The 21,994-nt window shown below is 62.7% G+C and overlaps 1 protein-coding gene across 1 annotated transcript in view; it reads right to left on the bottom strand.

The window, feature by feature from the left end:
• Positions 1-21,994, bottom strand: part of LOC117641395 — a 78,073-nt gene that overhangs the window by 4,851 nt on the left and 51,228 nt on the right. Inside the window, exon 3 of the mRNA XM_034378678.1 lies at positions 2,420-2,559. Coding sequence (XP_034234569.1) covers positions 2,420-2,559 — 140 coding nt within the window. The remainder of the gene's footprint in view (positions 1-2,419; positions 2,560-21,994) is intronic.

Here is a 21,994-nt window from a genome sequence, read left to right as displayed (position 1 = left end):
CCAATACAATTACGTTCTTGTAAAAAGCGAATGGCTGCATTTCGTTTCCGCGGAAACTTCCCGCGTTCTTCGCAAACAAAGAGGGGGGAAAAGAAAAAAAGAAAAGCCCTGTGTTTATGCCGCCAACATTGTGTAACGCAGTTTTCTGTGTAAATACTGTTTGGCAGTTTAGTGTGGTCGCGGGCCTTCGTTCAAACGGTCGGAGCTGGCGCGCAGTTTCGCGGCACGGGAAAGCGATGGGCCACTATAGTCGGGTCAGGTAATGCTGACCCGTTGCCGAAACACCCTCCCGGCCAAGCTCCTCCGATTGGCAGCGTCCCGACCCAGCCGCCCCGCGCCATCCATCAAGGACCAAAGTTTTGCCGATCCATTTCAAAGAAGGCGGGGAAAGGAGAGGGACGAGGGGGTGAAAGGCGGTGCACCATAAAAGCACGAGGTCGCCGAGTCATTGATTTCAAGTAAGAATACACGACGGACCGCAGACTATCGCACGCCGCCAACACAACGCAGCGCCGCGCGACGCTTCAAGGTGAACTGCTGCGGCTTCGTGTGCCAATACACACACACACACACACACACAGCGAGGAGAGCGAATAGCTATTAATTCCCGCACGGTGCTGCATGTTGACAGGCCCTGCCAAACAAGGCGTTCGCTAAGAAGACTGCGGTGCTCGTCGGGTGGCGGTGCGCGGCGCGCGGCGGACGGACGCGTGGAGCAGGCGAAGCAGGAACTCTCAAACTGTCGTCAATTTGCCTGCCTGCCTTCCTGCAGCGAGCCTACTGCCGCCATCCTGCTTGCACGCACAACAAAAACAACAACAAGGAGGACGACGACGAAAGCAACAACAACAACACCAGCATCGCCCGGGCAACCCTGCAGCAATCGTGACCATCGTGGAGCGCCGTAGAAAGCGGGTCGCATGCTTTTGAAAAGGTGTTCCGGCCTGAAAGTGAAGCTTCCCTGGCAAGGTGGTGGGTCCGGGTGGGTCCGGGTGGGTCCGGGTGGGTCCGGGTGGGTCCCTCGGCGAGCCAGCAGGAAGCGAAGAAGGGCCCAAGTGGCCGCTGGGACGGGGCGGGGCGGGGCGGGGTAGAGCTGCACGGGGTCCCTGGAGGCTGGCGGGCCGCCAACGCATGTAAAAGCAGACGACACAGCGTCGTCCTGGGCCGCACAGCCCGCGCAGCCCGCCCAGGGCTGCCAACCCAGCGCCCTCCAGCGGCACGCGCAGTGCTGCCAACACACCGGCGTCCACACTCCCCCGATGCGGCACGCTACGCGCCGCCAGCGGGGCCGAGCCCGAGAGGCGAGTTAAAAAAAGATGTGGGGTCAGTTCGAGTAATGAGGTCGCGAAATACACGTGGCCTGAGGAAGAGGAAGGGGTCTGGACAGGATGTCAGAAGGCCTCCGGGGGCTGTCGAGACATGGGTGGCGTACAGGGTGGGGTGGGACGGGACGGCGAGGGGTGTGGAGGTCAGGGGTTGGCCTGCCTGGCTCACCAGCCTGGCCCGGCGGCTCGGCGGCCCGGCCCGGAATCGCGTATTCCCCCAATACCCCCAGCGGGCCAGCCAATCGGCTCTGTCATCACCACCAATTCTCCCGCGGAAGCACAAGACCCCCCCGATCCTCGCCGTTTCATAAATCCCAATTTCGCGCTCCACAGAAGTTTGCGCGGCGGAATGTGGGCGGCCGTTCCACCGCGGGGTGGCCGGGGTGGCCGGGGTGGCCGGGGTAACCGGGCCGGGATATGGGAACACGTCCCGGTGTGATCCCTGCCCCAACGAAGGATGAAGGGGCGGAGGGGCTGGGGGAGGGGGGGGGGCGACACCTGAGCGCGGACAAGGCACCCTGCGCGCTGTAGACACACCGGGGGCAGACATGAGGAGGGAGTCGGGTAGAGTAACGCAAGGCCGTGCCGTGCCGCGCCGCGCCGTGCTGAGCCGAGCCGTGCGACTGCACAATGCCAGTGAAGGGTGTAATTCAATGAGAGGGGGTAAGGTGCCGCGCCGTGCTGAGCCGAGCGGCGAGGCGAGGCGGCCGAATGCGTGCCGTCGTGAGACAAAACCATTTCCAGTGGCGCGGCGGGGGAAGCGCGAAGGAAATGGCCACGGTGGCCTGAAGACTCATTCCGCCCAGCTCTCGCTCTCTCTCCCTCTCGCACCTCTACGGGACGCCCCACGAGTGCGAGAGAGACAGAGTGATGAGAGCGACTTTCGGAGCCGCTGGTCGGTCTGGCAGGAATAACTAGTGGAGGGGACGATGAGTCCGGGAGGAGGAGGCTGGAGGAGGCGCCCGCAGCCTACAGCCCGGCGAGGTAGGCAACACACCGGTGCGCGACGCAGGCGCGTTCGGCGGGCGGCCCGCCCTCGACTCCGCAGGGGCCCTCGACTACGGCCGCGCGGGCCGCGGGCCGCGGCCACTCACCAGGCAGCTCTTGCTCTTCTCCTTGGGGCACTCCTTGAGGTGCAGCTCCACGGTGTAGTTGATGCAGGGCGTGATGGAGCCCACGCCGTCCGTGTAGAAGCCGCACTGGAAGCAGCGCAGCGCGCTCGCCGTGGGCACCACTGCAAACAAGGAAGCAAAACAATGTATTATTTTTAGTTTCTTTTCTTTCCTTTTTTTCTGTGCAGCGCGTCTGCTGGCCAGACGAATGGCTACGCTCCGCCGCGCGCCTTCAAAAACGAGCGCGAATCTGGCCCCGTTCCGCCCCCACTTTTCGGCACTGTTTGCCGCGCGGTTTGCCGCCGTTTCCCGCGACGCACTCGCCGCGACGCACCTCGGAGTCTTTTACTGCCCCGCCGTCGCCGCAGCTCGCGTTCTTGTTGTCCACGAGACACTGTTTCCATCCGCCGCGCCGACACTGCGAGTCCAACGGTGACGTCACGCCCGTGCAAGTGTGAATGTGAACGGCTAAGCCAGGGCAGGCACGGAGTCGCGTCACTGTAAAGTGACTGTGGCGTGGTTCTCTAACGAACGCGGCACGATTCGCGCCGTGACGTCACTGCTGGATTCCCAGTGCAGTCGCGGCAGACATGGAAATGAGTGTTTGCCTTCGGCTTGCTCTCCGGCCGTCTCGTCTCATGGTTCTCGCGGCCGTCCCGGATGCGGATGTCGTCGAAGACGCCAGCCAGCCGCCGCGCCGCCGCGCCGCCGTCCCCGAGCCACTCAAGTGGGCCGTAAAGTAAGCTGTTGACGTGCGCCAAAATTGGCTCCCTTCAGATTGAGTGCATCTCGCCGCCGGACGACAGCGCCATCAAGGGGGAGGGGGAGGGGGGCGGATGAATGGATGGATGGAAAGTACAGGGAAATGAGGGCCCCGCCGGGAGGGGCGGCGGGGGGAGGTTAAGAGAGGGAAACAGTGTATATGAAAATGTGTAGCGCGGCGCGCCACGCCCGGCCACGCCACGCCGGGATATATTTCGCTTTTAAAACGATCCATAAAGTGTAATGCTGCTGCCGTGAAAGCCAAGGGGGAGATGGGGGGGGGGGACGGCAGCGAAGCCTAATTAATTCATAAGGACGTGTGATGGAGTTCCCTCCTTTTAACCCTCGGCGCCGGTTGCGGGGCGGGGCGGGGCGGGGCGGGGCGGGGCGGGGCGGGGCGGGGCGGGGCGGGGCGGGGCGCGCGGTGACACTGCGGCGGCGCAAGCTTTAGGAGGAGGGCGTCTGGCCGCAGGTAAACGGCGACGCCCTATTAAAGGAACCTTGTCCCGAGTGATTGCCTGCGTGGGTGAGCGCGCGGCAGCGCGGCAGCACGGCGTCGGCCGGGCCGGGGATAACACAATTTCCAGCCACTCCCGCCCCGCTGGCGCGGCCCTCGGCGCAGCCTCACCACGCGGGCAAGGCAGTGCCCGGCACACAGTCACGCACCGTCCCAGAAACAAGTTGGAACTTGCGTCGGGCCGTCGGACGGCCCGCGGTCCGCCGCCGTCTCCGAGGAAGCGGGCCCGGCGGGGCGGGCGGGGCGAGCCAGAGCCAACAGCCCCCACGACACCAAACAGGGCGTCGTCGTCCTCGTCGGCCGGGCTCTGGCAACAGCGCGCCCCTTGTCCACTAAGAACACTGCATGTCAACGGCCAGGCGCGTCGGCCGGGCCAGGGAGGGCCTTTCCTTCTCAGGATCCTCTTTTTCCGAGGCCTCTTTGTTCTTTACCTCCGGCGGCCTCAGCCTCCTCGGCCTCCTCCTCGGGGCTCCGGACCGGAAGCGGCGCATCCTCGACAGAACGACCCGCCGCGCCGCCGCCGCCAGTGACTCCACTCGCGAACGGAGGCGCCGCCGCGCCGCCAACGCACGTAGGCGATTGTCTGGAACGGCCTCGGCTTGCCTGGCTTGCCGCGGCGCTGCTGGAGCCACCTGGAGGACGCTCTGCACGGCCTCGACCGGCCTCGCTCACCTTGACCGCGCTCAGCCCAGGATAACGACCATTCCGTACCGCCGCGCTATTTCCTCCGCAATTTCCTCCTTGCTTGCGTTACTGTTTTACACCCACTTTCGGCCAGCCTGCACCGCGACGCCCCGCGACGCCCCGCGACTCTGCGACCGGCTGGGTGGCGTCGGGCAGGACACAGCAGGACGCAGCGCCGCACCGGGCGAAGTGCGAACTGGGTCAGGGGGCTGAAAAGGGGTCGAAAAAAGAAAAGAAATGCGCTGGGGAGTCTTTGGAAAAAGCGGCGGCGGGAGCAGATGCAGAGGGAGGAGGGGGCGGGGCGGTGCGTGTCGGCCAGGGACTTGGTTCCGAGCGCGCCGTGTGTCTCTGTCGCACCCACAGGGTGTCTCGCTTGGGCGTGAGAGAGACAGACTGACGGGGAATCCTGCCACTGCAGCGCGTCCACCTCTGGGCCGCCCTCCGTCCGCTGTCCGGGCCGCTGGCCGAGTCGGCCCGAGTTGTGCTGTTCTGAGCCAATATTTGTGGCGAGCCGCAGCGGGGGGAGGGGAGGGGCCGTGGAGGTCGGCCCTTCGAGGCAAGGGCCAAAAGCAGGCTAACTGGGTTGGTCGGCCTCGACAGATGCGCTGCTTCTCCTTGGACAGGCCGTGAGGTGCCGTGAGGCGGAGCGGGCCATCCTCAGTAACGCAGCCCTTATGACGGACTGTATGTTGGTCACGTGGGTGGCCTCCCCCTCCCCTCGCCTACGCGCCCTCAACGCGTCGCTGAGGAATAGCCGCTTTTTCCCTGTCACGCCCCCCTCCCCCTCCCCCGCATCCCTCACCGCAGCGCGGCGGGCACGGCGGGCACCGCAGTCGGCAGCCTCTCGCAAACATTCCGCGAGGAGAAGACGACGGGCCGACCGAGTAGGAAGGCAGTCCAACGGGGAACTGGTGCGGAGATTTCCAAAGAAGGGCGCGAACGACAGCCTTTCTTATGCAGCGTCCCTCGTCGCGTCCTTATGGACTGTGGACCCAGGGCGCCCAGGGGCGGAGGGGAGGGGCCTGCAGGAGTCCGAGCTACCCAGTGCAGGGGTCTGGCTGGCTGGGCGAGCGGCGCGCCGAATGCGGAGACACCTCGCAGTCGTGCTGAGTGTCTTCGGCTCGCGGATTAAATTTGCTCGGTTTCGAGCGAATGATGCTGCTGTCCGCTTGCTGTGCGTTGCCACTGCCCTGGACACAAAGGCCGTCGCGTCACCCCGTCCCCTTCCAGTGTCTTGGTCACGCCAGACAGCCATTGCCGCCGGCTGCTGGTGCTGCTGGTGCCGCTGGACGCCGGATCGAGTCCCGGACGGCCCCCGAGACGGCCTGGCCCTCGCCGGGGGACCCGGGAAAAACATCGCGCGGGAGATATGGAGCGCACGTCCCGCCCGGGGGCCGAATTTTTTCGACGTAAGCGACATGAAGCGGGTGTCCACCATGGCGCCGTCCGTGGTATCGGCCGCGCGGCGTGGTCGCGTTGGTCACGTGGCTGGCTAGCGCCTTCTCGAGGGACTGCTGCACTGCACGACGGCGGCTAGCCACGCAGCGCCTCCGCCCTAAATGATAAAGGTGCTCATATACCGCGACAGTCCTCGCCTCCACCTCCTTTTTCTCGGTGTGGCGGGCAGGACGTGCGCGTCATCGACAGCAGCAGCAGCAACAACAAACACTAAAAACAACAACAAGAGCGACAGCAAGTCCCTCACCTGGCTGGCGGCGGTCGGGTTCCGTAAATACCCGAAGTAATGCGGCTTTGGTTATTCATGTGCATGCGCGGCACCGCGGCGCCGCAGCCCGACGCCGCCAAACAAATGGACGCCGCGGACCGGGCGGGCTGCGCGGCGCACCGCGGCGCCGCCGGCCAGATGCCGCGTACTTTTTTTTGCGTGTCCGTTTTGTTGTTTGCCTTTTCTCTCGAATTATCCGCATCTCGTCCGCGACGACCTCTGCCGCCACCTTTGGCCGCTTTCGGCCACCTTTGGCTCTGCCGCTCATTTTCCCTCACAATCATCATCAAAGAGGGCCCGCCGGACTCTGGGGCGGACAGCAAGCACACCGGGCAATTCCAGCCCCCGCCCCTCCCGGCCGGACCGGCCCCCCGCTGCGGTTCGGACCGAGCAAAACGAGCAAACGCAATTTAGGATTGATCTCACCTCGGTACGTGTATGCAATGTTAATGCGGCCGTGATGGGGCGGGCTGGCCGAGGGCTGCCGGGGCTGCCGGGGCTGGCGGTGGCGGTGCGCCGCAGTCGTAAGGCAGTCGGAATGGAGGCCGCGGCGCGGGCGGCGAGCGTCTCCGGTTATTCTCTGCCAGTAAAGGAACCCGCGGTGTGGCTGGAGCCATGCTGGGGCCATGCTGGGGCCATGCTGGAGGGGGGCAGGGTTCATCGGCGGGGACGGGCAGGGCACCCGCTGCGGTCCAATGGTGACGGCCCGGAGCCGCGAGTCTGTTTTGCCTTGCCGTGTCCGCCGTGTCCGCAGACGTCGTCATCGTCGTCGTCGGCGGCGCCCCGCCATGCCGCTGTACTTGGCGGCGCCGCCGTCGTCGTGAACTCGCCGGGGACAAGTTTGCCGCGCAATAATTTGCACCTTAGCCCGGCCAACTTTGGCGGAGGCTATAAAATACAGGACAGAGGCTCAGCCGCGCGGGAGGCCGTGGCCGAGGCCGTGGCCGAGGCCGAGGCCGGGGTGGCTCAGCTCGCCGGGGGGATGCCGGCGGCCAGGCCTACTCCACTGCACGCGAATTATTTCCATTATTTCGCAATCCCTCGCCGCGCCACCCCCGGAAAAGAGGGACCGGGTTTTCACACCTCCGGTTCCGGCCTTCCGAGGCGTGGAGGACCGAGGAAGCGGCGACGGCGGCGTTAGTAGCCTGGACGGGCCGCTACGAGTCATGTCTGCAAACTAATCCTGGAGGAAGGGAAAGAGGAGCCGTCAATGCCGGTGGCCACGCCCCGCCGCGCCCCACTGAGGGCTCAGCAACGATGGATGTGTGTAGGAAACAGGATCTCGCGTCAGTGTGGGTCTGTCTCTGCTGCCTGCCCGCCGGCCTGCCTGCCTGTCTGTCTGTCTGTCTGTCTGGCCGTTTGTCTCTGCTGTGATGACTATGCCTCTGCATTGTCACGTGTCGACACTTGGCGACCCAAGTTACAATGCAAGTGTGTCTCCGGCCTTTTGTGTGTGAGTGTGTGAGTTTAGTAGGTGTGTGTGTGTGAGCGAGCGTGTGTGTGTTTGGATTGTCCCCTCCACCGTGCCCCGACTTGCCGCTAGTCGTTATCGGCCCAGCCCTTCCCTTTGTTAGTTCGCCCACAACTACTGGGGTCGGGTAGGCCCGGTAACTGGACAGCCCGGGTCGGCCGGTCGGCCCCTCGGACTCCGTATCGGGCTGACCAGGGTGCCGATCGGCGACTGCCCGGCAATCCAGCAGCCAGCAATCCAGCAGCCTGCGAGCCAGCAATCCAGCAGCCAGCGAGCCAGCAATCCAGCAGCCAGCAAATCCAGCAGCCAGCAATCCAGCAGCCAGCAATCCAGCAGCCAGCCAACCAGCAATCCAGCCAGCTAGCCAGCCAGCCGGCCTGCTGAACTATGCAGCGTACCGCCATCTTACTCATTCCCAGTCGCCAGACGGTAATCATGGGAATCAATAAAATATATGTGCGGACCGGCCAAGCCGAGGCCAAGCTGAGGCCGAGCCCGCTGGGTCCCGAGGGCGAGCAAGGACAGAGCAGTCCGTGCGGGTGAGTGGGCGGGGGCTGATTAGATGCAGCAGCAGCTGGGTGGCAGGGCGGCAGGGCGCAGAAGCTGGAGGGGGTCAAGGGGTGGACGGGGAGGCGGCGACACGATCGCTCCGATTGCGCGCCGCGCTCAAGAAACAGATGCTGCTAAGTGAACTTTAACCGTCGTTGGAGACACGGGGACGCGGAGGGGGAGGGAGGAGGGAGAGGCTCGAGGAGAAGGCGGGGAGGGGGAAGGGAGGGGCAGTTCCGGCGGCGGCGCTGTGTGCAGTCGCCGGCAGGCCGGGCCGGGCCAGCCCTGCACGGCCAGGACGGCGTCCTCGAGGAGGTCCTCGAGGACGACTGCTGGGAACGTCGGCACTCCGCGCTGCTCCGACCCCGCCAGCCTGCCATCCCGCCACACTTTGTCGCGACGCGTGTTTGTAGTGCGCCAGATAATGCGGACTGTCGTAAAAACAACAACAACAAAAATATTAAACTGGAGGCGCGCGGGGGACGGACAGCGTCTTTACAGCACAGCGGCCAGTGGGACAACCTCACTCCCCCTTCCCCGTCTCAAGCGATGCGGCCCGATAAATAAAACAGCCCCACATTCAAAGTGACAAACACGTCGTGAACCGGCGGTGCGGCAGAAACGTGCAGGCGAGGGGGTGGGGGTGGGGGAGGACGGGCCGCATCACGTCAGTAGGTGAGGCTGGCAAGGATTTTTGCTCGTGTGTGGCGGCGAGGGAGTCCATATATACGTGTGTCTGTGCACTGCGTGCGTGTGAGTGGCCGGGGGCGTAGCGCGTAGCAGTGGGGCCGGGTCGTGGACTTGTTGGGGCGTGCGGCGACTTGCGCGTGCTTTTGCGACGGTCCCGACCGAGGCCGAGACCCCGCCGGTCCCGCGTGGACCTAATAAGCCATTACAGCCACGTCGTTCGTTTCTATTTTCCCTCCGACCTTTATTTGCGATGCTCATATTTTTATTTATTTGTTCCGCGAACCCCGCCGCGGGCACGCCGGGCCGGTAACGGGGAGAATGTACCGGGAAAGGCAGCAATCCGCGTATTTATGGCTCGCTGTAAATACGGCACTAATTTGCGAGGCGCGTAAAAAGGAGACTGAAAGCGACCAAGTGCGCAAAGGGCCCTTGGGGGAGGGGGGCCGCGGAAGAACGCAGCGCCTTAAATACAGGCCGGGTGACGCGCTTATGCCGTTTAGACGCTGTTAGACGGCGAGGCGGCCACTATGGGGTCCTCTGCTTTTGTCAGGGATGCGCCGCCTCCTCCCACAGGAGGAGTCCCCAGCGGTCCCCAGCCCCGCGCCGCCGCGCCGCCAAGACGTTAAATCTTGTGCCGTCAGGTCGCCAGCCAATCACAGGGCCCGGCCCGGCCCTGGACCGACTGGCCCAGACTGGCCCCGGAGTGGGGCGTGAACAGGAAAGAAACACTCCTCATCCCCGCGGCGGCGTGGCGTGGCGCGGCGCGCCGCGGCGCCTACACTGGAGAGGAGCCGGGCTGCCTGGCGCCGCCTGGCGCTCCGGGCCGTCCGTTGCTCACGGCGAAGGGCCGAAGGGAGAAGGGTCGGGAGATGCGAAGAGTGCAGAAGGGCACTGTGATGCATAATCATACAAAAAAAAGCTGTTTTATATCTGAGGGGATCTGACCTCCGTACCTACAAAACTAGGTCGATCTAGATTGTTTCGATCTAGTGTAGGTAGGTCCGATGAACTTCCTCAAGACCTTTTCTTACAGATTTTGTATTTGCTTGTATAAAATGTTCTAAATCCTGCCACGTTGCGGTGTTGCCGCGCCTTGTGTGGTCCTTGTTATCGTTGCCTGCGATTCCCTTTGTCTGCCCTGGCCCCTGGCCTGCATTCCGCGGCGGCCTCCACGAGCTCCACGAGGGCCTCGGCGAGGGCCTCGCTGAGGACGCAACTCTCCTGTCCCCAGATGGCCCCTCGCCGGCCCCGCCACAAAGACGGCCCCGGCGAGGGCCCGGCGGCCCTGCAGCCCACACGGCCACAAGGCCACAAACCTCTCTTTTGCTTTATTTCGTTCCGTCCCTCTCCATTTCGAAGACAACTCGGACCTGTCACGTAAGTTTTTGGACGACAGTGGTATGTTTGAGTGTGTGTGTGTGTGTGTGTGTGTGTGTGAAGGTGTAGGTGTGTGTGTGTGTGTGTGTGTGTGTTCGATCGTCCCTCCTCGCTGCTTACGGCTCAATAAAACGCAGAGCACCTCGGAGGAGGGAGAGGAAGGCAAGAGAAGAAGCAGAGAGACTAACAGGAGAAACTTTTGCGATCAAGAAGATTACGCCCACATTGCCAGTGTAGTCCATCGCACACACGCACCAACACACACACACACACACACACAACACACACACACACTCACACTCACACACACTACCTTCGATCCGCCACCCTCCGTGTGTGTACACCTTAGACAGACAGACTCACACTCACACACACACACCGCCATGATGAGATGGTCTCGGCTGCGATTGACTTGGGAAAATAAGGCCAACTGGGATGCCAATGCTGATCCGGCTCGGCTGGCCGGGGCCTCGCCGGGGCAGCCTGTCTCTGTCTCACTCATGAATCGAAACGAGAAACGAGACAGGGTGTGGTTATGGGGTGCGGCTGGGGCGGAGGGCGTAATGCACTGGGGGGGTGACCGGGGCGACTGCCCCCCGACTCGTCGCCCCACCGAGGTTGATGTGCCGCCGTGCCCCCCGACGACGTGATAGCGCGTCGCCAGGCCGAGTTATAAATAGCGCCTAATGTAGCGAGTCATTCTTTTCGCTGTTTTCGCGTTTTCGGCCGCTGCAACTGCGCGGCGGTGCGGCACATTCGGCGCGGCCAATTTTTGGCGCGGCCCGCCGTGTTATTCGCCGTGATTAATGCCCCTCACTCCACGTCCCCGATTCACCATTTGTCAGCAGGTTGGGCGGGCGGGGCGGGGCGGGGCGGGGTGGGGCCGAGGGCGAGAGGGGCGCTGCGGTGCGGCCGGCGGCTTGTCATGAGCATCATCGTCTTGCTTGATGTGGTGGGCGGTCCGGGCCGGGCTTCGTGCCGAGCTGCCGGCCCGGGACAACGACGGACAGCCCCCTTTGTGCGCGACGTCGCGTACGCGACTTCTGTCATCTGAAAGGCGAAGAAAAAAAAATAACGGGAATCCGCGACAACGAGCGCGCGACCCAATTCGGATAATTTGCTGACAAAATAGAGGGAAAATGCTGCCAAGATGATTCCGCCGTGTCTCCGTCGCACTCGTGGGGCGCCACAGGGGTGCGAGAGGGACAGGGCGGCGAACCGGCTCTTCGGACTGGCTCGCCGGGCCGGGTCGCTGGGTGGGCAGGGCCGGCGGGGCCACCCTGCGCTCTGCGCCGCTGATTGGGGCGCCCCGGGGGGCAGCGGAAGGGATGCCTGGCGGCGGCAGGCGGCAGGGCCTTCATGGAGGCGGCCGTCAATGAAAGAAGCGAACATTCATCACCGTCCCGGCACGCCACGGCACGACTGCAGCGCGTGATTTATCTCCATAAATACATGGACACGCACCTATGTCAGAGTGACGAGCCAGGAATTTGGCGCCAAAATTTGAAACCGCCGCCGCGCCTCCGCCCCCCCGCTCTCCAGGTATGCGGCGCCGCGTCATCCCGACGCCCGTCGTCCTCACTCTGGCGTGCGTCCCTCTCGGCGCGTTTTCCTATGAGCCCACACCGAGGCACCGTTTCAAGGTCACCAAAGAAAAAAAAACAAAAAAAAAACGAAAACATAAACTAAGCAATTATTACTGCCCTCGGTGCACACGCCGCAGAATGCAATTAGAAGCAGGAAGATGGAAATAAAGTGCGGCCGAGGGGCGGGGCGGGGCGGCCATTATGGCCCTCTGCATGTAGCTTTCATATTTAGCCCTCCTCCGACCCTTACAGTGCAGCCACTACGGCAGGGGCGGAGAAGGACCGCTGGCTCCGCAACAACAACTACAACAACTACAACGGAAGAAACGCGGAAATTCAAAGTCCAAGCAAAGCTAATCGGAAATGGGACTGCCCCGGCCTGGCAGCGCTGAGCCACTTCCGGTCCACCTGGCTCTGCGCGCCTCTTGCCGCCCCGCAGTGGCGGATCCAGGGGCAGCCTCTGGAGAGGTGCCCCCCACCCCTCCTGTATCCACGCCCGCTTTCGCGATACCAGGCCGGGCAGCGCTGCGTCGCTGCGTCTCCCTCCGTCGTGGATTACCACCTGCAGGCACCTACGTCAACAACGCTCTGTAAATACAGGGAGGGGGCGCACATACAGACGCCTACCCTTATCACGGAGGAGGCCAGCGCCAGTGCTGCCCCTCCCCGCCAGCCCCCGCCAGCCCCCGCCAGCCCCCACCCCCCGGCAAACACTTAGGTAGGCCAACTCCAACACTAATCACATTACCTCCCTCCACCCCACGCCGCCCCGCCGCCGCCCTGGAGACAGGTAAGGGGATGAAACCAGTCTGCCTCCGCCTTGGGTGCCTTGTCTGGGGCCGTCCAGGCGCGGCGTGCCGTGCCGTGCCGTGCCGTGCCGAGTCATGACGTTTGCGCTACACGTTCAAACAGTTCGAACGCTGCGGAACATCGCGGACCGCATTGGGCGATGACGGCCTACAGGGCCTTGGCCGGCAGGGCCTCGGCCGGCAGCATGACGAAAATATATTGCCTCGCCGGCTTCACACACACGCACACACACACACACACACGCAGAGGAGGGCGTCGCGAGCAGACTACATGCAGTGTAGCACGGCCCGTGGTCCGGCAGCGCGGCCTGAGCCGAGGCAGCCGGAGGCCGGCCCCACTGGGCCCCATTTGGGGCTGTCGGGGCCTGACATGCCAAGGCCGAAAAGGATAGAGGGTACTTACTTACTTCAACTTGACCATTTTTCCACGAGAGTACGTGCTGGCCGAGCGCCGCGTGTAAGCCGAGACGGCCGAGACGAGGAGACGAGGAGGCCACCCGAGCCTACTCGAGATTCAGCCCCTCAGCCTGAGGTCAGCAGCAGGACCTAGCAACCTCGATAAGGACAAGGGTTCGAGCCCAGTCAAGATTTTTTTTTTCGCCCGGCCGTCCCTGCTGATTGGAAGCGACCCAAACTACCTTTACGCCCCACTCCAGTGCCGCCACTCTGCCCCCTTGACTTCCGCACATCTGACTAGCACCTGGGCCAGCGCAGCCAGCGCGCGCAGTAACAGCTGTACTTGTCGCGATGTGGCAACATCTGCACTGCGCGCCGTGCCACTCCGCTCCCCACCCCCTCCTCCGGGGCAACTTTGAAAGGGAACGAAATTCGGCTGCTCCCCTGCCAGCCAGCCGCCAGCCACGTGCGTTCCAGTCGTCGAACTCATCGACCCGGCGACAAATTATCAACACGAAAATCGGTCACGCCAACCGAACCACCCGGCGAAAAAGAGGGTGAAAAGAGCAAAGTCAAAACAAAAGTGATTTTGCTGCGGATATCAACGGGAAAAGTGTAAGTTTACGGCTGCTGTCATTTCATGGTGCTCCCGACGGGGTGGCGTCGTCCCAGTCAGTACAGGACAGGGCGAAAATCTCGGGGAAACCCCAAAGGCTGCCATTAGCTGACTTTGGGGCTTCCGCCCCGGGCTGAGATAGCAGGGGCCCTACCTGGGCATTGTCCCTGCAGGAGTCTCGGCCTCGGCCGCCGCGCAACCAAGAGATTTCGCTGTGGCCTCGCTTGGCCCTGCTTGCCGCCTGCACTGGGGGCCGTGTGACTGGTACACTGTTAGGGCAGTGCGGGCAAAGCCAGCCAGCTATGCAAAGCCTGGAGGATTAGTAACGCTCCTCCTTGCGACGCCACGGCGACACCGTCTGTGCACACACAGGCCATTTTTCGCTCGGCCCGTCTTTACCTTGTTTGGTTCTTTGTTTTCTTTGCTTTTGAAGGCACCGCCTCCTGTATCGGTACCGACAGCTACGGGGAAGGGACTCAAAGGCCAAAGGGAATAAAACAACGCGCCGGATATTGCCTTCCAACCAACAGGACACAAACACACACACTCGCTCACTCTAGCTCACAGCACACACACAAGCACACACGCACGCACGCACACACGACGTACGCACTCTCACGGACATTGATCAGGATGAAAGTGAGTCCAGAAAGCGAAGCGGACGTCAACGACTACTACTCTTCGTGAGCCGTCTCTGCGCTCTGCTGAAGGCAAAGAAGACCGATGCGGAGAGGGAAAAAGGAAAACTCGCGGTGAGGGAAAAGGAAAAAGTTGAGTGCATTATCATCGCTATCGGGCTTCGCCGCTTCGCCTCGCTCGCCGGATTGAACCTGGACTGCCTTTATTGGCGCGCCCTGCACGCCCCTCTGCCATTGGATGCGGCCTTTAGCCCTTCGCCCTCCCGATGTGCGGGGGGGGGGGGGGGGGGGCGGCATCAACAGCTGCAGTTACGGCCAGGCCGAGTTACGGCGTTACGGCACCTGCACGACGGCGTGGGCCCGTGGCCGCGACGCTGCCTCCACGTCGTGCACCCCTTCCCCGCCGCCACGACCCGCAGCCCCCCCTCCACCCCCGCCGACCTCGCCGTCGGAACGACTTCCAAAAGTCGCGCTGCCGCTGCCGCGCGTCGTGAGGATCGTGAAGCAGGTGTTGACCCGCGCCGCGGCGGCCACGCCAAACATATGCAGAACCACGGCGCGGCGTGGCGGGGTTCTTGGCCCGCGGCATGGCGCCATTTTTATAAATCGGAAAGTTGCCCCGGGGGAGGGGCGACGGCGGAGACGGCGGAGGGACTCGTATGGACTTTCCTCGGCTCCATTACTACTGCACACGACCCAACCCGGGCTCTGGCCGGGGCTCCGCCGGGGGCCGGCCGAGTCGGCGGGCTGGCTGCTCGGGCTGGCCGACGGCCGTCCGTCTGTTTGCAGAGAGGAAGTTGCATGATTATCTGGCCTTTGTGCGGGGAAGGCGAAATCCCCAGATGGCCGCTCCTAAACGGCACAAATATCAAACACCACACACATCACGAATGCAAACAACATAACTTCTTTGCGGTTTATTCAGGGCTTGTTCCGCCGGGGCGTGGCGTGGCGAGGCGGCGAGGGGCGGCGACGGTGGGGGGCGGCGGGGCCGGCGCGTGGCGGGAACAGAGCGAGCAGTGTCGAGCTAAGCCGTGACTTTTGTTCGTGTTTTCGCCGCACGACTTGCACGCGGGGATCCGCGCCGGCGAACTTTCGGTCCGCACGCGATCCCTCTATGCTAGACAGACACAATGCAAACTCACCAAACAAAAAAGTCGAAAGAAAAATTGAAAAAAAAAGCCTGGTTTGCGAGACGCTTTAAAAGCTTTTCTGCTAACTACGGAAGCACACGAACAATCTCAATAAATTTTAACACCGGCTATCCAAACACAGCACCAAATAAAAGTGTGTTTTTGCACCGATAGAACCGACTGATAAAGTGGAGTTACGTGAAAGTTACATTTCTTGGTTCAAGAAACAGCGTTTTGGCGGTGTGAAGACGTGCCCATGGGTCATGGCCCGCACGCTGCAGACAGTGGGCCCGACTGCAGTCTTGGTCGAGGTCTAGGATGCTGAGGCACACCGTGCACCGCTTGAGTCTCACCTCATCCTCCTTGCCGCCGTTTACCCTTGGGGTGCCTTGGGGTGACCCCGACTGACCCGAGCTGGAACCATTATTGTGAGGCACCCCCGCCCCTCCGCGGACCCAAGTGGGGTAGAGGACATTCATCGAAAAATGGAAAGCAAACACGCAACACTGAAATGAAATCCCCGGCGAAAGCGCTTTATCCAAATAGAGAGAGCCGCGGACTCGAAAGCGGCGAAAGCTTGCGCGCCACGCCCATGGTCCGCGCCACGCCGCGCCACGCTGCGGCACGCTGTCGTTGTGGCTGCGCGGCCCGCGGTCATTGAATTAGCCAAACACCCGCAGCCGCCGTCTCAAAGAGAAAACATTTCCATATTATTAGCACTCTGCCCCGCAGAACCGTGCCGAGCCGGGCCGGGCCGAGCCGGACCGAGCCGGGCCGAGCCGGACCGAGCCGGGCCGACGGGCGGGGACGGACGGCGGGGGCCTTAAGCACCTTACCGCCTATCCCAACACATGTCCGCCGTGCCCACGCCGTGCCGCCGCGTGCGAGTCTGGGCGTTCTGTGGGTAGCAGTGTGTCTGTGTGTGGAATTAACAGTGGCGGCGGCCCTGGCGGCCCCAGTATTACCAGCGCAGCGCGGGCCCGGTGAAACCGCGTGTATTTTGCCATTATTAAGAGTAAGGAGTGGCCTCGGGCGGGGCCGGGATTTCGGGTCTCGGCGGCTACAGTGGCGCGGACTTTGCGTAGTGCTGCGGGGCGGCCAGGCGCTCTCCCCTGCGGGCGCGCAGCAAAGCACGGCCTCACAGAGAGGACGTGGCAGTCGAACGTGAAAATTAGAGAAGCGAAACGAATTTGGCGGAAACAAGTTTCCGACCAGGACCAAGCCTCTGGCGGAATCCGCTAACGAGGAAGCGCCGAGCCATAAACACAGTCTGCATGAAGCAGGCAGCAGCAGCATCACAATGGGGGAACTGCTGATCAGAACCCCATGGCCCCATAGTGCCCGAGAAAGTTGCCCGGCTGCCGTGTAACCCCAACCCCGGCCGCTTTCAATATCCCTCTTTCATTTTCTTTTTTTGTCCTTTTTTTGCGGTGCACTTGGCTGCTGGCATGGATTGGGTCAGCGCCCACCTACCCTCGTTTTAACTGCACCCTTTCTTGTTGGAACATCCCATCCGAGGACATGGCGGGCGGGACGGGCCCCTACGATCCACGACCAATTTACGATTCAAATAAAGCTGGTCGGCGATAGCGGTGGAGCTGGAACGAGCCTGGAGTCTTCCAGCCGGGGATGGAATCATCCCGTGGCTCACTTGGCTGCGACGCAGCTACTTGCTACTTGCTACTTGCGCCTCGGACCATATTGGTTGCGGGTTCGACTCCCGGCGGGCTGCACTCCTTTTTCTTTTCCTCTTCCGCTTGCCAAGCAGTCCCAACCCGACCCGCGACAAAGCCCTCGACGGTTACTTGTATTTTATTTTATTCACAATGCTGGGCTCGCTGCGCTGGCGCTGCCAGAGGCTGGGGAATCCCCATTCAATATTAACGCGCAGACACTCTGGACTTGACGCACTGCTCCCCTTTATGGGGCACCGCGTCCTCGCCGTCCTCGCCGCCCCGCAGGGCCTCGGAGCCTTCAGGGCCTCGCGGTGATGGCTGGCCGGGCTTTCGTCGCGCCTCCATCATATTCGCCTTTCTGGTTACTGCGCCTGTGGCTACGCGCCTGACTACGCCACTGGCTATGCCACTGGCTGATGGCCACCACCGCGCCAGGCCAACGAAACAGCCCCGCAGGGCCTTCCGCCAAAAAGGCACGCGTGTGTGCACTTCACTGCACGCTGCACACGCCAAAAACAGGCAGAACGAAACGCCGCAAAGAGGGAGGGGGGTGGCGGGCTAATGAAGGGTCGGGGCCTGCTTCACTTCACGCACGGCGACCCCGATGACGTCATCACGGACAACGCTAATTTATCGCCACATTTTCGGCGGAATTTCGGCGGACGGGCCATCACGCGCCGTGCTGGTGGTGGTGCTGGTGGAGGAGGCGGTCCGCGTGTCTATGATTGACGAGCGTGCGACTGGTCGCGGAATTTACTGTCGCCGATAAACCCGGCCAGATAAAAGTGCGGGCGTGGCGTGGCGGGGCGGGGCGGGGTGGGCGGGGCGGGGCGGGGCGTGGCGGGGCGGGTCGGGGCGTGGCGGGGCGTGGCGGGGCGGGGCGGGGCGGGGCGGGGCGGGGCGGCGTACATAGGGAGAGCTGCGGTCCAAGTTTTTCCAAACGAGCTCCTCGTCATTGTGACTTTATTTCGGTGCGGCGGCGCCGCCACCCGCTGCCGAAGGACTAGAGGGGGAGGTCCCCGAAAAACTGGAGGCCGCCGTCGAGCCGCCGCCGCGCGCCGCCGAGCCGTAAAGACGGGAGTGTTACGCGGCTGCCGAAGTAAAAAAGCGAACTCGCGTAAGTCGGAGTGCGTGGTGGCGGAGGACCGCGGAGGACGGAGGTGTAGTGGTCGTGTGGCGGCGGTGTGGCCATTCAAAGCAGGAGCAGCCTTTTCCCCGCCGGTCGAGCATCTCTCTGTCTGCCCCACTGCCGCCGCGCCGCCGCCAGTGTCGACACTACATGAACTTGCCCGCTGCTGCCCTACTCCGGCCAAAGTTTGGCGGACCCCGGTAATTGTGTGGTTAGGTAGCGTTACGCCCGCTAGCGGCCCGCTACCCGCCGCACCAAGTGTTGGCGGCCCCCCCCCCCTTTTCCGCGCCAGCTTGCTGTCAACCGATGCTTTCTCATCGTCACCATCATCGTGCTGGGTTTGCTTCCTTCTTAAATCCATATATTTCCCAAGCAGACCTGCATTTGTTTGGTAGTCCATTCATCAAATTTCACTAAAACGACGTCACGATCAAAAAATTTCTACATCAGTGTGCCCAGCAGTTTCTGATGTGGTTCCTCGTAGAAAGCAAGCAGCTAGCCCGTGCTCACGAATGGTGGCGGGCTCACTCACACCCGCTCACTCACACACGCACAGAGTCGTACACAGTCGGGGCCTGTCTAGCCATCCACGAGTGTCATAGACAAGTTTTCTACCCGCAGCTCTCCCGGCAAGGGCACCCTGTCGTAGCCGCCCCTTTGTCACGCCTCACAGCGAGTGACGTCCCCGTTCGGACGGACGGACGGACGGACGGACGGAGGACAGCGACACGGCACAGTGCCATGTAATAATACAGAGCGACGGCTCCGAGTGGCGTGTCCCCGTGATCCAGCTGCCGTGCTCGCAAAGAACCCCGGGAATGCCAATGCCGACGACTGTAACAGAGGGAAATACCTCCGCATCTGTGTCACATCGAGGCGAAAAAGTCCCCGCGCGCGTGAGGGGGCGTGGCGGGGCGGGGCGGGGCGGGGCGGGACAAGAATGCCGAAACTTTGGTGAGAGGAAATGGGCGAGCGCGGGGCGGCACGGGAGCGGGAAGCTTCGCGCCGCACGAATGATGCGAATTTCCGCAGTCGCAGCGAAGCCGTCCGCGTGCCGCGGCAGCCAGGCGGCAGCTAGAGAGCTCAAACGAGCGAACACTGCCTGTCCGAACGACCGAAAACGAAGGCTTCTGCCGAGCTCGGCTCGCCCGACTCGGCTCTGCGTCGAGCCGGGCGAGCCGGACCGCGGCTGGCTCGGTGGCTCGGTCGCCGACGCAACCCGAAGAACTACCGACGGGTCGCTCGGAGCCGAACGATAGCTACTAGAGGGCAGCACCTGTCGGGAAGGTTGGCGACAGACACTAGGCGAGGGGTGAGGTGGGGGATTCTGTTGGCCAGCTTCCGAAAGGCGGTGTCGAACCGGAAGCAGAGGTTTCAACGAGCGAGCGTCGACGATTTCGGGTATCTTCGGAAGCCGAAGAGTGCTTCGGCTCGCATCATATCCGAACAGCCGTGTGCGCTCATTTGAGCTCTCTAGCGGCAGCCAGCAGCCCGGCCGGCCCGGCCACCTTGGGCTGGAGCAGCAGCGAGCAGCGGGCACAAAGATTGGCCAAACTGCTGTTCTGGGAGCTCGGCGCGACTGCGCCAACACTCTCAACTTGCGAGAAGGCACGGCCAAGTGGTTGCCGCGGCAACGCAGCCGGACCAGCCCGCCAGCCCGCTAGAGAGCTCAAACGAGCGAACACTGCCTGTCCGAACGACCGAAAACGAAGGCTTCTGCCGAGCTCGGCTCGCCCGACTCGGCTCTGCGTCGAGCCGGGCGAGCCGGACCGCGGCTGGCTCGGTGGCTCGGTCGCCGACGCAACCCGAAGAACTACCGACGGGTCGCTCGGAGCCGAACGATAGCTACTAGAGGGCAGCACCTGTCGGGAAGGTTGGCGACAGACACTAGGCGAGGGGGTGAGGTGGGGGATTCTGTTGGCCAGCTTCCGAAAAAGGCGGGTGTCGAACCGGAAGCAGAGGTTTCAACGAGCGAGCGTCGACGATTTCGGGTATCTTCGGAAGCCGAAGAGTGCTTCGGCTCGCATCATATCCGAACAGCCGTGTGCGCTCATTTGAGCTCTCTACAGCCCGCCAGCCAGCCCGCCAGGCCCGCTAGGTGGATGGATATATATGGGCGGCGGCTACTTGCCGTCCGACTTGCTCCCCTCGGGGATTGGCCGGCCCGGCTAGCCTCGCGAGGGGCTCCTCCTCCGGCGAGCTCCTTCGGCGCGTGAGTCGTGTAAGCATCTTTTCAGTCCACAGAGAGTTAGAGGGAGATATGGCGTCGTATTGTCGGCCAGAGAATGGAGACTGTGCAATAATCAAGCGGGTGCAGCGACTGAAAGGCACTGTAAGTCCGCGAGCGAGATTACAATGGGCAGCAAATAAAACGCGAGGCGCAATCAGATTTATGGCAGTGTGCTGCAATTCCAATTAAACCTCGGCGAGGGACTTAATCATTTTGTTTGTTTTTAATTTGGGCGCCGCCATTGTGGCCGACACCTACGTCAATGATGGCGTCTCGCCCGGTCGCCCGGCCTCGCCCGCCATAGCGCCACAACGATCCCAACCTTTCAATGAGTCTCGTGTTAATCCATCTTTTCTCCTTTTACTCCGTTCTGTCTCTGTTTGCGAGGCTGCCACAATCCCGCCATTGTTTCCCTTTGAATGGGCGCGCCGGGCTCGCCTGTCAGCTGTGTCAGCTGCGTCTCTGCTGAGTGTCAGCACGCACCAACGGCTGCCGCTCAGTTGGTGTCAGCACTATTATTGCCTGTCAGGTGCGCGTCAGCTTGCTGGTGTCAGCATTCTGGTGCGAGTCAGCACATCAGTTTCGGCGTCAGCGTCTCCATTTCGTGTCAGCTCGTCAGTGTCAGTTTCAGAGCGGTACCCTGTCAGCTGTCCTTCCGGCCCTTCTGCCAGCCCCCTGTCAGTGTCAGCCGCGCCAGCCGCAGCGCGCAAGCCACGCATCGATACCATTCTGAGGATGATTTGTGGATTGCAAAAGAAAACAGAACGGAAAATCGGTGACGTGCAAAAATAGAGAGAGGCGTGATTGGTAGAAAAAGAGCGGCGCGCAAGGTCTGCACACAAAGGCGGGCTGCGCTGCGCCCTGGCTGCGCGCGCGGCCCTTTCGCGACCCTTATGCCCCAACCCTTTCTACCAGCCCAGCGGGGCCCAGGGCCCGCCGCCCAGGGCCGCCCAGGGCCCAGCGCCGGCCCGGAGAAGCCCTTCAAAAAATGAGCCCCGCACCGCGGGGACCGCGGGGGACCGCAAGCCCACATAAGGGCCACAAATGTCGCAGCCAACCAAGCGAACGTGGACAGCTCCAGATTTCGCTTTGATCACAACGAATGCGTTGCCGATGTCCAGCCAGGGGAGCGGTCCTGGCGGGGGTGGGGGAGCGCCGTGAAAAACAACAGCTTGGCAGGGAGAGCGGAGAGAACTACGGCCGGATGCGGGTTTACGACGCCGCTGCACGCGGATCGCTGCGAGATATACCGCCGCGCTTTGGAAACTTTGTGTGGCGACTTCAACGTGCCGCTTCGATGGAAACCGCCATCCTAAGGCAATTCGGCGCCGAGTCAAAAACTAGGAGCTCGCTTTCGGGAGACACGAGGAAGCGGCCGAATCTGGCTTGTATTTTGTGGGACGTCGTCGTGAGTTCGCTCCGGCCGAGGCGAAGCAGGCCTGGGTCGTCAAGAAGGAGGTATTCCAGCGCCGTGTCCGGCCCAGTGGGCCCGGCGAGCCTGTCCAGTAGGCTCAGGCTCACGACCCGAGGCCACGTCGCCATTTGTACCGCGCCCTCGCTGCTGTTGC

This window comes from Thrips palmi, unplaced genomic scaffold (genome assembly GCF_012932325.1).
Source record: "Thrips palmi isolate BJ-2018 unplaced genomic scaffold, TpBJ-2018v1 HiC_scaffold_1, whole genome shotgun sequence".
Taxonomy (NCBI): Eukaryota; Metazoa; Arthropoda; class Insecta; order Thysanoptera; family Thripidae; genus Thrips; species Thrips palmi.
Note: the sequence above shows the minus strand (reverse complement) of the source record. Positions and strands in the feature narration are given on the sequence as shown.